Here is a 16239-nt window from a genome sequence, read left to right on the forward strand (position 1 = left end):
ACTCCTCAGCATATGCCTAACATACTGCCTGCTCCACCTGCTGTTCACGTCTGCCCCATAAGGCAGCAGGCTTCCCAAACAGACGAAGGAGGGATGATGTAAGGGAAGAGATTGAAGGGATAGATACCCCGATCTCTCAAGAGGACCCAGGGGAAAATACCCGAACCCCTGCTTATGCTCAATGACCCACCCCCTCTACGGGATGGCCTAGGCCTCATCCCGTCCACTGGACAAAGGACCCTGTGGGCCAAAGTGGGAGCAGAGGTCAAGAGCAGTCAATGATACGTGACTTCTCTATAAAAGAGCTGGCTGCCATTGGAGATCGATATAGGCAAAAGGCAGGAGAAACTCTGGCAGCTTGGCTCTTGGTAAACTTATATCTCTCATTTTTGTTCATTTTAGATTGGTCACAGTGTTTGAGCTACCGAAAGAAAATGGACACACACACCGAGAGCAGTTCAGTTTATACAAGTCTTTATTACTAAATCTAAAACTGAATTCGCACTACAACATGCAAGCCCTTCCCAATTGTACTTATCAATGCCTGAACTGGTCCCAACTGCCAAAGCGAGGTGATGACTGCACACTTGTAGTAGGTTGTCTGGGCGCCAGTAGCAGCTTCTTCACCTCCCCGGTCCGGGACGTTGGTTGGAATCTTGAAGTTCTTCTTGCTGAGAGATGTTGCCACCTCTTGGAGAGTCTCAAACTTCAGCAGTGGGACCATGGCTTATATTACCCAAAAGTTGTTTACTTCAGATCTTATCTCTTTGAACAAATGATTTAATTATCTTCAAGGTCTCCTGACAGTCTGCGACCAACAAAAGACAACTGTATCTCTGGGCCTCATGGTGGAAGTTGGATAATGTCTACTGATTCATATGCATCCCTGGGCCCCATAGTGGAATTTAGATTATGTCTTCTGATGCAACTGCATTTCTTGCATTCTTCTTCTTTCTTCTTTGGTTTGGCTTCGCGGATGAAGATTTATGGAGGGGGTAAATGTCCACGTCAGCTGCAGGCTCATTTGTGGCTGACAAGTCCGATGCGGGACAGGCAGACACGGTTGCAGCGGTTGCAGGGGAAAATTGGTTGGTTGGGGTTGGGTGTTGGGTTTTTCCTCCTTTGCCTTTTGTCAGTGAGGTGGGCTCTGCGGTCTTCTTCAAAGGAGGTTGCTACCCGCCGAACTGTGAGGCGCCAAGATGCACGGTTTGAGGCGATATCAGCCCACTGGCGGTGGTCAATGTGGCAGGCACCAAGAGATTTCTTTAGGCAGTCCTTGTACCTTTTCTTTGGTGCACCTCTGTCACGGTGGCCAGTGGAGAGCTCGCCATATAACACGATCTTGGGAAGGCGATGGTCCTCCATTCTGGAGACGTGACCCACCCAGCGCAGCTGGATATTCAGCAGCGTGGACTCAATGCTGTCCACCTCTGCCATCTCAAGTACTTCGACGTTAGGGATGAAAGCACTCCAATGAATGTTGAGGATGGAGCGGAGACAACGCTGGTGGAAGCGTTCTAGGAGCCGTAGGTGATGCCGGTAGAGGACCCATGATTCGGAGCCGAACAGGAGTGTGGGTATGACAACGGCTCTGTATACGCTTATCTTTGTGAGGTTTTTCAATTGGTTGTTTTTCCAGACTCTTTTGTGTAGTCTTCCAAAGGCGCTATTTGCCTTGGCGAGTCTGTTGTTAATCTCGTTGTCGATCCTTGCATCTGATGAAATGGTGCAGCCGAGATAGGTAAACTGGTTGACCGTTTTGAGTTTTGTGTGCTCGATGGAGATGTGGGGGGGCTGGTAGTCATGGTGGGGAGCTGGCTGACGGAGGACCTCAGTTTTCTTCAGGCTGACTTCCAGGCCAAACATTTTGGCAATTTCCGCAAAACAGGACATCAAGCGCTGAAGAGCTGGCTCTGAATGGGCAACTAAAGCGGCATCGTCTGCAAAGAGTAGTTCAATCCTCCATTACAAATGGTTAATTATAATTTTTTACATCAGTTGTATTTAACCCCAGAGAAATTGAAAAAATATGGTTTTTGTAATTCAGATTCTTGTTTTAGATGTGGTGTATATACTGGTACTTTTTTACATGCAGTTTGGTCTTGAGTTTATATACAACCATTTTGGCAAGAAATTAGGTTAATTTTGGAAAAATTATATGACATTAAGTTACCACGAGATCAATCTATTTTTTTAATGGGTTATATCATTCCTTTAAAGGGATTAGGGTTGGATAAATTTCAAATTGCATTTGTATGTTTAGCATTGTCTATAGCTTGAAAATGTGTAGCAAGTACAAGGAAAGATAACATTGTGATTAATATAATGCGATGGCATAATGAATTGAAAGCTTGTAGTGTTATGGAAAAAAATTACATATAATTTGCATGATAATTATTCTTTTTTGTTAATAAGTGGTTACCATATTTGGAATATATACATTGAGATGTATTTTGATTTATTATATATTCTTAGTTTCTGTTTATATATTTTTGGCTCTCCTTAAGAGGGCTGGCTGATGGGGTGGGAGGGTGGGTGCAGATTTTTTTTCTGTTTTTCCTTTTTTTATATATACTTATATAAAATTGTCTATATGGAACGTATGTTGTATTATTACTAATGATCTTTCAAATAAATAAAGTTTTTTTTAAAAAGTCTAGTGCCCATGATGTTGCAGGCTAAGTCTCTGTCCCTTTTGAAGCATCTTTGTGTTTCAACATTTCCCTGTCTCCCAACATTCAACAAATATTCCACTCTTTCATTTTCTGGATAATTTCCTATTTTTCCTCATATGATCTAGGCCCAGTCGCTCAGCTTCTCGATATGATCTGAAGCCACATTACATGTTCTTCTGCAGTCACATCCCACTATGTTCACTGTCAAATTTTATTGGTAACTACTTCAAGGACCAGCTGAGAACGTTTGCCCACATTGAAGATGCTATTTGGTTTAAAGTACCTACCAACTAATTTTTCAATGCCCTCCCATCTTAAATTCCTACATTTCTTTTGCTAATTGTACAAGATGGTCAGAGAATACTATGTGTGAAAAAAATTGAGGAGAAACCTATCAGAAAGTTAACAGTTGGCAACAATTATGGCCACCATTTCTACTAAAGCAGCCACAGGAATTCATCTCACTTGTCACTGGCTTGTAGAGGTCTCAGGAAAGTTGACAGAAGCATTGTCAGTTCCTCCGCATAGTCACATTCCGTATCCAAAATATTCTGCAGCACCTGCCAAATCAATAGTAAAAGATAGAGCAATTCGTGCAACCAGTCATGGAAAAATTTATGCCATACTTTCCCTGCCACCTCCCTTCATCCAAAATTGGAAGAGAGGGGCCTAGTGACATGTGGAGGCCACAAACTGTTCCTGATTTCACACATAGTAGAAAGTACAATGGGAATGAACCTGTCACAAATTTGGATACAGCCACCAATCTCAGGGTAATACAACCAGGATCCTGACCTTTTACTTCTGGGGAGAAAAATTACAGGACCCAACTCAAAATGTAAAAGAACACATAAGCTATAAAATCATACCAGCCACACAACTTCACAAACATATATAATGATCAATTAAGAACCCTTTAAAAAGGGGGGGGAGCATGGCAAGATGGCGTAGAGTCTAGACGTGCAATCTCGACCTCTCTGGCCAGACTTTTAAATACCCATTTTTTAACCCTTTGTTTTCAAGTTTAAACTTTTTTAAATTTTAGTTTAAAGTATTAAGGAATAACTATGGCCACTAATGGTAAAAAGACTAAATCTCAAGTTCAGAAGAAATTACATTTTCGAAGTGCTGAAGATTTGGGGTCTAGACGACCTGATACAGCCCCAGGTTCAATCTCTTCATTGTCTAAACCCCAAAGATTGCCTGTGGGGGCTGAAGAAAAAAAATCTACTGCTCACCAAATGAAGGATGGTGCTGGAATTACCCGTTCTCCGGTTGAAGGTGCGTGTTCTCAAGAAGTGGACCCCAATTTGGAAAACCTTTCAATTTCAATGGAGGGAGCACGCAGGAAGACGACTCCACTGTTGGAAATGCATCAGGTAGCACTTCAATCTGAAGAAATTGCTTATCTTCGTGAATTGATGAGAAAACAACAAGATACGGGGGGAGACTAGTGGCGACCCCCTGAGGAAGTCGAGGTGCCGTCACTGGGAGTCCAGACCCGTAGTAAAACTTTTAAAATGCCTTCTGTTGAGTTGCAGCAGGAGCTGCAGTTACCTTGTTTTGCCACTATGTCAGATAGAGCAGAGCTGAGCTTTACTGAATTACAATTGAAGGCAGCTATTCAAGCTGTTATAAAACCTGGAATGGATTTGTTGACATCTCAAATGAATGAAATGGTTCAAATGAATGCTGGTATGAAGGCACGTGTGGATGCATCTTATGAAGAATTTTAAAAATTTCAGACTGCTTTTTTGGACTGTAAACAACAAGTGACTTCTAACACAGAAAAAGTATTGAAGGTGGAAAAATCAGTCATAGAATTAGGAGAACGTGAGAAGGAGCTGGAAAGGAAAACAGATTATTTGGAAAATCAAAGCAGAAGGAATAGTGTGAAAATTGTTGGTTTTCCAGAAAGTATGGAAGGACAAGATCCTCTTCATTTTTTTTTAAGACTGGATTCCGCAAATATTAGAGCAAGAACTTTTCTCTGGGGGATTGGCACTGGAAAGAGCCCATAGAGCTTTAAGAAGAACACCCTCAGCTGGTCAACCACCAAGACCAGTAATAATTCAACATTTGAGTTATTTGGATAGAGAAGCAATACTTCGACTAGCAGTGCAAAATGCGAGACAACGACAAACCCCATTATTGATTCAGAATAGCAGTCTTTTTTAATCCCGATCTGAGTCAAGAGGTCATTCAACGTCGATGTCGATTCAATCCAGTTAAAGTTTTGTGGCGTAAAGGTTATAAGTCTACTTTTCGTTACCCTGCAGTGTTGAAGGTGTTTTATGGAGACTATCAATTTCAGTTTTTTTGAAACGGATTGTGAAGCAATGATTTTTGCTGATTCATTGCCAGATATAAGAGGACAAAGACGTAGTCCACCATTATCTCCTAAAGAAAAATCTGGTTGCTCTGGAAACGGAAGAAATGGCAGAAATGGGAAAAATGGGAATGGAAGGAGTCTACCACCTTCTGTAATGGGATCTTCGAGATTGGAATCTTGTGGATGAAAAGAATAATTTTTTTTAATTCTATTTTTTCTTTTGTTATTATGAGATTTCGATGTTACTGACTGTTTGGTTGGGGAGGGAGAGATTTGCTCTAAGTTCTTTACTGGTCATCAGCCACTGGTGGGTGACCCACACTCAATTTTTGTTAAGGGGATTACTACCTTTTGGTAGTTTTTTTTGGGGGGGGGTTCTTTTTTTTAAAACTATCCATTTATTTATTCATTTGTTAGTCTTTAATTTGTGATTTTTTTTATTGGAGGGCCTATATACATCGATTTGAGTTTCTATATAAAGATATTATTGGTATTTAGTAATAATAGTAGATTTGTCAAAGTTGAGGTTTGCTACTTTTAATGTTCAAGGATTAAATAGTGCGATTAAACGTAAGAAAGTCTTGGCGTATATTAAGAAAATGAAAATTGATATTGCTTTTTTACAAGAAACACATTTGAATGTGAAGGAAAGCGTGAAATTAAAAAGGGACTGGGTTGGGCATGTATATTCTTCTTCATTTAATTCTAGAGCTAAAGGTGTAGCAATTTTGATACATAAAAATTTACTTTTGAATTACAATCAATGGAGGAAAAGGCAGGATGTATTCTTAAATTGAATTGTAAGATTTTTAGTGAATTTTGCACTTTACTTAATATTTATGCTCCAAATGCAGATGATGAAGTATTTATTTCAGATGCATTTTTATGTTTGGGTCAGGCTAATGATAATATTTTAGTTGGTGGTGATTTTAATTGTGTTTTGGAACCTTTAAAATTTGGGAGATTTTCAAGAGGGTAAGTTTTTATCTTTTAATCAGATGAGGGAAGATTTTGGTATTGATAAGAATTATTTATTTCTTTATAATCAAATTCAATCTTTGGTAAAATGTATGTTTGGTAGAGATATGATTTTACCTAAAATGACTAAATTTGAGACTTTTCTTATGAAGGTACCAGAGAAGGGGTATATTTCATTTATGTATCAAATATTACAGGATGGTATGGATAAAAAGGGTTGGGATAGATCCAAAATTAAATGGCAAGCGCATATTGGTTTTATTTTTTCTGAAGAGGATTGGTTAGATATCTGTTATGAAAGTGTAACTAGATTGATAACTGCATGTTATGCAATGATTAATTACAACTTTTTATATCAATTATATTTGACACTTGAAAATTTTAAAAAATATGGTTTTAATGAATCAGATTTGTGTTTTAGATGTGGATACAGTTTTAGATACAGTTGGAACTTTTCTTCATGTTGTTTGGTCATGTATACATTTACAATCTTTTAGGAAGAAAATTCAATCGTTTTTAGAATATCTGTATAAAATTAAAATAGTTTTAGATCCAACAGTACTTTTATTGGGTAGTTTGCAACCTCTGAAAAGCTTGGGATTAGATAAGTTTCAGCTTGCTTTTGTATATTTAGCTTTATCCGTAGCGAAAAAATGTATTGCTAGTACGTGGAAAGATACAAATATGATTGATATTAATAGATTGCATAAAGATGAAATATTGTTTAATAATGGAAAAAATTACATATGTTTCGCATGATAATTATAATTTTTTTATTAATGTGGCTGTTATACTCAGAATATTTACATTTCAATTTATAGTGATTAGATTTTAATAAGTATATTTAATTTTTTTTTAATATTCTTTCTTTTTTCTTTCTTTATGGCTCTCCTTAGGAGAGTTGGCTGAAGGGGGGGGTTCTTTTCTTTTTTTTTCTATATATAAAACAAATGTTCATGTTCATGTTTAATTGCTGTATATGCCATATATTATTTGTTTTTTTGAACGAATAAATAAAGTTTTTAAAAAAGAACCCTTTAAAAAGTGGGCAGCATAGCACAAGGGCCCACTGAACAGTTTTAGCAATACCGTGCGGGACAAGTCATTGTGAATTTCCCAACATAATTTGCCAAATAAGACTACGGTTTAACATCTCTTGCATAATATGGCACCTTGTAGTCTAGTACTCAGCAGTTTTCTTTGTGTAAAGGCTACTAATTTACTACTGCTCACTCAGTACTGCCCCTCCCACAGTGTGATTACCCTCAGTATAGCACCCCCCCCCCACAGTGGGACACTCCCTCAGTACTACCCCTCCCAGAGTGTGATTACCCTCAGTACAGCCTCTCCTACAGTGGGATGCTCCCTCAGTACTACCCCACCCACAGTAGGACGCTCCCTCAGTACTGCCCCTCCCACAGTGGGATGCTACCTCAGTACTGCCCTTCATCAGAAGAGACTGATTTAATTGAAAAAAATCTCAGATCAACTCAATGAAATATTCTAACATCTTTATGCAGCAGGCATTCTCTCCTCCTCCCAGATACAAGCTGCTCCAAAAAGTCAAGTTTCATTCAGTTCACTGAGAACAGAATTCTGACCCTCCTCAGTGCCTAAAAGTGTCTGAGAAACCAGTGAATGGAGCACCATCTCCCTCTTCGCTGCAAGCTTTAAAATTAGGTTGGAGATAAGTGTTTAAAATAATAATAATAGCAGATAAATTAAGTCACAGAGAGAGAAAGCTGCAGCCAGGTTGGGGAGAAGTGTTTAAAACAAGGAGCTTTTTGCGGGACCCAGTACAATAGCAGCGGACCAATCAAGTTGCAGGATGAGAAAGTTACATAGGAGAAAATAAAAGTAAAGCAGGGACAAAGCAGAGTGGTCACTTTTGGAGCAACCAGTGTAAATGGCTCAGTGTAGGAGTGGGAATTTGAGGCTTTGGTTCACAAGGCTACAGTGAGCAGAGGCTGAGGAGAAGGTGCAGGAGTTCAGGAAAGCCAAGTTTTTATAACTTATTTTTCTATTTTGTAGATAATGGCAATGGTAGCCAGGGCAGGGACATGCTCCTCTTGAAGAATGTGGGTAGTCCAGGAAGCCACCAGTATTCCGACGATTTCATCTCTAAGAAGTGCATCCAGCTGCAGCTCCCTACAGAGAGAGGGAATTGAAGAGTTGGATGAACTCTGGATAATTTGGGAGGCTATGTAAGAGAGTAGTTACAGAGATGCTATCACACCTAGGAGGCAGGAAGAAGGTAGCTGGATGACAGGAGAGGGCATCCCCATGGCTGTTCCCCTCAATAACGTATACCATTTTGGATACTGTTGGGGGGGGGGGGGGTTCTACCAGGGACAAGCCATGGCAGTCAGGTCTCTAGAAGGATTCTGATCTTGTGGCTAAGAAGCGAAGGGAGGAGAAAAGGTGAGCTGTAGTAATAGGGAATTCCATAGTTAGGATGACATGACAAACAAGAGGTTCTATAGAAGAGAATGAAAAACCAGATGAGATGTTGCCTCCCTAGTGCCAGGGTCTGAGCTATTTCAGATGGCATTCACAGCATTCTCAGAAGGAAGGGTGAGCACCCAGACATTGTGTTCCATGTAGGGACCAATGAAATGGGGAGGAAGGTTGATGAGGTCCTGCAAAGAGAGTTCAGGGTGTTAGGTACTTAGTTGAAGGACAGGATTGCTACCCGTGCCACTTGCCAATGAGGTTAGAAATAGGAGAATAATGCAGCTTAACACATGGGTGGAGGGAGGGTTTCAGGTTTTTGGATCATTGGGCTCTCTTTCAGGGAAGGTGGAACCTGTTCCAATAGGATGGTTTGCATCTGAACTAGAGAGGGTCTAATATCTTTGTGGAAAGTTCTGTGTGTGCTGCTCTAAGGGGTTCAGTATTTTTTTTAAGTCGAGAATCAAAGAAACAGCAGGTCTGTCCATTTAATTAGTAGCTTAGAATTAATCCTAAAATATTCATAAATTGAACAGTCCCACACAAACATATTCTAAGCTGGAGAAAGGCCAAAATTGAGGATATGAGAAAGGATTAGGAAAGCGTGGATTGGGACAAGTTGTTTTCTGGCAAGGATATGTTCAGTAAGTGGAAGGCATTCAAAGGTGAAATTTTGATAGCACAGAGTTTGTATGTTCCTGTCAGGATTAAAGGCAAAGTTAACATGCATAGTGAACCTTGCTTTTTGAGGGAAATTGGGGATCTCATTGGCCTTCATGTCAAAATACTGAGAATAGGGGTTGGAATGTTATGGTAAAGTTGTATAAGACATTGCTGAGGCTAAATTTGGAGTATTGGGTGCAGTTTTGGTCACTAAACTACAGGAAAGATATCAATAAGATTGAGAGAGTCCAGTGTAAATTTACGAGGATGTTGCCGGGACTTCAGGAACTGAGTTACAGGAAATGGTTGAACAGGTTAGGACTTTATTCCCGGGAGGGTAGAAGAATGAGGGTGATTTGATAAAGGTATACAAAATTATGAGGGGTGTAGATAGAAGCAAGAAAGCTTTTTCCTTTTTTTTTTAAACTTTATTTATTTGTTCAAAAAACAAATAATATATGACATACACAACAATTAACCATAAAGATGAATGTTTTTTTTATATATATATAGAAAAAAAGGAAAGGAAACCCCCCCCCCCCTTCAGCCAACTCTCCTAAGGAGAGCCATAAAGAAAGAAAAAAGAATAATAAAGAAAAATTAAATATACATATTAAAATCTAATCAATATAAATTGAAATGTAAATATTCTGAATATAATAACCACTTATTAATTAAAAAATTATAATTATCACGTGAAACATACATAATTTTTTCCATTATTAAACAATATTTCATCTCTATGCAATCTATTTATATCAATCATATTTGTATCTTTCCACGTACTAGCAATGCATTTTTTCGCTACGGATAAAGCTAAATATACAAAAGCAAGCTGAAACTTATCTAATCCCAAGCCTTTCAGAGGTTGCAAACTACCCAATAAAAGTACTGTTGGATCTAAAACTATTTTAATCTTATACAGATATTCTAAAAACGATTGAATTTTCTTCCAAAAAGATTTATGTATACATGACCAAACAACATGAAAAAAAGTTCCAACCGTATCACCACATCTAAAACACAAATCTGATTCATTAAAACCATACTTTTTTAATTTTTTAGGTGTTAAGTATAATTGATATAAAAAATTGTAATTAATCATTGCATATTGTGCATTTATCAATCTAGTTACACTATCATAACAGATATCTAACCAATCATCTTCAGAAAAAATAAAACCAGTATCCACTTCCCATTTACTTTTAGATCTATCCCAACCCTTTTTATCCATACCATCCTGTAATATTTGATACACAGATGAAATATAACCCTTCTCTGGTACCTTCATAAGAAGTCTCAAATTTAGTCATTTCAGGTAAAATCATATCTCCACCAAACACACATTTTACCAAAGATCGAATTTGATAATAAAGGAAAAAAGAATTCTTATCAATACCAAAACCTTCCCTCATCTGATTAAAAGATAAAAACTTACCCTTTTTAAAACAATCTCCCAAATTTTTCACACCTTTAAATCTCCAATGCAATAAACTTTGATTATGTATTGAAAAAGAAATAAGTTGATTATTATACAACGGAGTCAAAGTCGATAATTTACCCCTAGAGCCTGTCATTTTATTTTTCTTTATCCATAATTTCATTAAATGTTTTAGTATAGGCTCATTATATTGTTGTAACAAATTTATATTTCATCTAAACAAAAATTGATGTATTTCAAATTCAGAAATACTTGCCATCTCAATTTTAGCCCAACTAGTAGGCTGTACCAAATCCATCAATGAACTAATAAATTTAAGTAGGGCTGCTTCATAATAATTTTGAAAATGTGGTAAATGTAATCCCCCTAACTCGTATTTCCAAGTTAATTTATTCAAAGCTACTCTCGAAAATTTACCCCCCCCCCATAAAAACTCCCTAACCATTTTATTCAAATCTCAAAAAAATATATTATCAAGTAAATACAGAATAGATTGAAACAAATATTGTATACGCGGAAAGATATTCATCTTAATTGTATTTATCCTAACCATTAAATTAATAGGTAAATCTTTCCATTTAATCAAATCAGTTTTAATTTTTTTCATTAATGGAACATAATTTAATTTATATAAAGATTGATAATTAACATTCAAAATTATACCCAGATATTTAATTCGATCAGTCCATTTCAAATTAATAATATTCTTATAAACTGAATAATCTCCTTCACTTACCGGTAATATATCACTTTTTTCCCAATTAACTTTATATCCAGAAAGACATCCATATTGTATTAAACCCACTCCTTCAAGTGCAAAAATGACTGAGCTGGGTTTGTTAAATACACCAATACATTATCAGCAAATAAATTAATTTTATACTCCTCATCTAAAACTTTCATACCTTGCATCTGTATATTTTGTCTTATCAGCTGTGCTAAAGGTTCAATCACTAACGCAAACAAAGCTGGTGATAAAGGACAACCTTGATGAGTTGATCGAGTTAACTTAAAGGATTCCGAAATCAAACCATTCGTCAATACTCTAGCTATCGGTTTACTATATAGAGCCCTAATCCAACCAATAAAAAAAGGACCAAACTTAAATTTCTCCAAAACTTTAAACAAAAAATTCCATTCAACTCTATCAAATGCTTTTTCTGCATATAGAGATATCACCATCGGATGATCTGAAGATTGTCGAAATGTATTAATCAAACTAATCATGCGCAAAATGTTATCTGAAGCATATCTATTCTTTATAAAACCTGTTTGATCAATATGAATCAACTTAGATAAAAATTTAGCCAATCTATTCACTAATATTTTAGCTATTATTTTATAATCTACATTTAACAACGAAATTGGTCTATATGAAGATACTTTCAAAGGATCTCTATCTTTTTTTGGAATTACTGTAATTAAAGCATTAGAACAAGACTCAGGTAATTCATAATGTTCTCCAACTTGACATAATACATCCCCAAACACTTTAGATAAATCATCATAAAAAAAATTATAAAATTCAACCAAAAATCCATCAACACCAGGCGATTTACCATACAGCATTTCCAACATAGCCATTTTAATTTCCAAATCAGTAAATGGTTCTTCTAACTCCTGTATATCTGCATCCTCTAATATCGATAAATTCAACTGTGATAAAAAAAGATCAATCAATCCAATTTCTTGTTTTCCTTCAGATGTATATAACTTTTTATAAAATGAATAAAATTCATCATTAATCTCACGAGGCTTATGTAATAAGAGAATTCTGTCTAACAGCATTAATACTCCTCGAAATATGTTCTTTCTTTAATTGCCACGCCAGTACTTATGTGCTTTCTCTCCCCATTCATAATTCCGTTGTTTCGTCCTATTAATCACACATTCAAATTGATAAGTTTGCAAAGTATTATATTCCAACTTCAACCAAGATAATTCTATTTTCTGATCTTTTGTAGCAACTTTCTGAAATTCCTTTTCTAACTCATCAATCTGTTTCTCTAATTCAAGACTCTGATTTAATCGATTCTTTTTTTATTTTAGAAGTATAACTAATTATTTGTCCTCTCAAATAGGCTTTCATAGCATCCCATAATACAAACTTACTTTGAACAGAATTAAAATTTTCTTTTTCAAAATAAATTAATTTGTTTTTTTCAAAAAATCAATAAATTCCATATTTTTTAACATCATTGTATTAATGTTGTTAAAAAATTTTCTCAGAAGTTGCATATGTAAAATATAACAAAGAATGATCAGCAATCACCCTACTTTTATATTCCACTTGTTGTATTTTCCCTTGTAAATGTGCCGATACTAAAAAGAAGTCAATCCTTGTAAACGATTCATGTCGATGAATAAAAGGAGAAATCTTTCTCGTCGGATTAAGACATCTCCAAATATCTACTAAATTAAGATCTTTCATCAACGCTTGAACTGAACTGCCATCTTGGATTTCTTAACTTTCTTTGGAGATTTATCTAATAAAGGTTCTAAAACACAATTAAAATCACCACCAACTAAAATATTATCATTAGCCTGACCCAGACATAAAAATGCATCGGAAATAAATATTTCATCATCCGCATTTGTGGCAAAAATATTAAGTCCAAAATTTACTAAAAATCTTACAATTCAATTTAAGAATACATCCTGCCTTTTCCTCCATTGATTTTAATTCAAAAGATAAATTTTTATGTATCAAAATTGCTACACCTTTAGCTCTAGAATTAAATGAAGAAGAATATACATGTCCAACCCAGTCCCTCTTTAATTTCATGCTTTCCTTCACATTCAAATGTGTTTCTTGTAAAAAAGCAATATCAATTTTCATTTTCTTAATATACGCCAAGACTCACTTATGCTTAATCGGACTGTTTAATCCTCGAACATTAAAAGTAGTAAATCTCAACTTTGACATACTATTATTACTAAATATCAATAATATATTTATATAAAAACTCAAATCAATGCATATAGGGCCTCCAATAGGAAAAAAAATCACAAATTTAAAAATTAACTAAAATGAAAATAAAAAAATAATTAAAAAGAAAGAAAACCCCCCCCCCAAAAAAAAAATCTACCGAAAGGTAGTAATCCCCTAAACAAAAATTGGGTGTGGGTCACCCACCAGTGGCTGATGACTAGTAAAGAACTTAGAGCAAATCTCTCCCTCCCCAGCCAAACAATCAATAACATCAAAATATCATAATAACAAAGTAAGAAAAAGAAAATTCTTCTTTTCATCCAAAAGATTCCAATCTCAAAGATCCCATTTCAGAAGGAGTTGGACTCTTTCCATTCCCGTTTTTCCCATTTCTGCCATTTCTTCCATTTCCAGAACAACCAGATTTTTCTTTAGGAGATAATGGTGGACTACATCTTTGTCCTCTTATATCTGGCAATGAATCAGCAAAAATCATTGCATCACGATCATGTTCAAAAAACCGAAATTGATAATCTCCATAAAAAACCTTCAACACTGCAGGGTAACGAAAAGTAGACTTATAACCTTTACGCCACAAAACTTTAACTGGATTGAATCGACATCGATGTTGAATGACCTCTTGACTCAGATCGGGATTAAAAAAGACTGCTATTATGAATCAATAATGGGGTTTGTCGTTGTCTCGCATTTTGCACTGTTAGTCGAAGTATTGCTTCTCTGTCGAAAAAACTCAAACATCGAATTATTACCGGTCTCAGTGGTTGACCAGCTGAGGGTATTCTTCTTAAAGCTCTATGGGCTCTTTCCAGTACCAATCACCCAGAAAAAAATTCTTGCCCTAATACTTGTGGGATCCAGTCTTGAAAGAAATGAAGAGGATCTTTTCTTTCTATACCTTCTGGCAAACCAACAATTTTCACATTATTCCTTCTGCTTTGATTCTCCAAGTAGTCTATTTTCCTCTCTAGCTCCTTGTCAAGTTCTCCCAATTCTATGATTGATTTTTCAACCTTCAAAACTTTTTCTGTGTTAGAAGTCACTTTTTGTTTACAGTCCAAAAAAGCAGTCTAAATTTTTAAAAATTCTTCATAAGATGCATCCACATGTGCTTTAACTGTATTCAATTCTGAACTTATACTAGCATTCATTTGAACCATCTCAATCATTAGAGGTTGAATTACTGCATTTAACTGCATACACTGTAAGTCAGAAAAGCTCAGCCCTGCTTTCCCTGACAGTGGCAGAACAAGGTAACTGCAACTCCTGCTGCAACTCAACAGCAGGCATTTTAAAAGTTTTACTGCGGGTCTGGACTCCCAGCGACGGCACCCCGACTTCCTCAGGGGGTCGCCGCTGGTCTCCCCCCGCATCTCGTTGTTTTTTCAAGAAGTCACGAAGGTAAGCGATTTCTTCAGATTGAAGTGCTTCCTGCTGCATTTCCAACAATGGAGTCATCTTCCTGCGTGCTCACTCCGTTAAAATCGAAAGGCCTTCCAAATCGGGATCCACTTCTCGGGAACACGCACCTTCTTCCAGAGAACGGGTAATTCCAGCACCATCCTTCACTTGGTGAGTAATAAACATTTTTTTTCCAGCTCCCACAGGCAGTCCTTGAGGTTTAGACACTTAAGAGATTAAGCCTGGGGCTGTATCAAGTTGTCTCGGCCCCAAATCTTTAGCACTTCGAAAATGTAACTTCTTCTGCACTTGAGGTTTAATCTTTTTACCATTAGTGGCCATAATAGTTCCTTGATACTTTAAACTAAAATTTAACAAGTTTAAACTTGAAAACAAAGGGTTAAAAAACGGTTACTTAAAAGTCTGGCCAGAGAGGTCGAGATTACACGTCGAGATTCTACGCCAGGGGTGTCAAACTCAAATTCACGGAGGGCCAAAATTAAAAACTTGGACTAAGTCGAGGGCCGAATTAAATATTTATTGAAAATTTTCAACAACATCTGCATGTTTTCTCTTCTTTCAACATATGTAATGTTAAACTTTAGGAGGATAATATTACAGGTCAGGAGTAGGTAGCTCAAGTTCACCCTTTGCTTGACCTGAGCGAAACATATTTGGTCCCTGTGGAGATGTAGTCAGCATTCACAGGCTGTGTCCATTTTGGCCTGCATCAGGACTCAGCATTTCCTGCTCACTCCTCAGGCTCTAGGCCTCTATTCACCCTCGACCCACCATCCCTCTACCTGACCGTCCTTTACCCAACCTCTACTCACCCCTCACTCCACTCGCTCTGCCTCTACCCACCTCATCCTATACACGCCCCTCTACTGCCTCTCCCCTCAACCTGTTCCTCCCTCTACCCATCTCTCACCCTCTAATCTCCCCTCCCCTACTCGCCCTGCCCCTCCCCTTTTATCTCTTCCCTATCCACCCCTCCTTCTACTCATCCCTCCCTCTAACTGCCCTTCGCACCACCATAACTTACCCTGCCCATTACTCCTCACCTACACCCTCTGCCCACCCCTCCTTACCCACCCACTCAGGCCCAGCGCGCTGATGATCAGCCTTTGCGGACAGCCACCATCTCTCTCTTCACGTGCAGGGCCGAACCAGCCGTCCCTGGGGTCCGCGCAGGTGCAAGCGCTGAAGGCCGTGGCGACCAGGAGAAGTGCACTCGCGCTGTGGAAGGGCCATCCGGTGCCAGTCGCACGGGGCTCGTGCTGTCTGGGGGCCGTGCGCAGCCTGCCATGTCCGTCGCGCCGACAGGAAATCACAGGCGCTCGCCAAT

General features: G+C 37.5%; 1 protein-coding gene across 4 annotated transcripts in view; it reads right to left on the minus strand.

The window, feature by feature from the left end:
- LOC138739034 (rho guanine nucleotide exchange factor 7-like) overlaps nt 1–16239 on the minus strand; it is a 233830-nt gene that overhangs the window by 146058 nt on the left and 71533 nt on the right. For all 4 annotated transcript variants that reach the window (XM_069890398.1, XM_069890396.1, XM_069890397.1 and 1 more), the window contains exon 7: nt 3141–3235. In XM_069890398.1, the coding sequence (XP_069746499.1) occupies nt 3141–3235 (95 nt within the window). The remainder of the gene's footprint in view (nt 1–3140; nt 3236–16239) is intronic.

Source organism: Narcine bancroftii, chromosome 7 (genome assembly GCF_036971445.1).
Source record: "Narcine bancroftii isolate sNarBan1 chromosome 7, sNarBan1.hap1, whole genome shotgun sequence".
NCBI classification, from domain to species: domain Eukaryota; kingdom Metazoa; phylum Chordata; class Chondrichthyes; order Torpediniformes; family Narcinidae; genus Narcine; species Narcine bancroftii.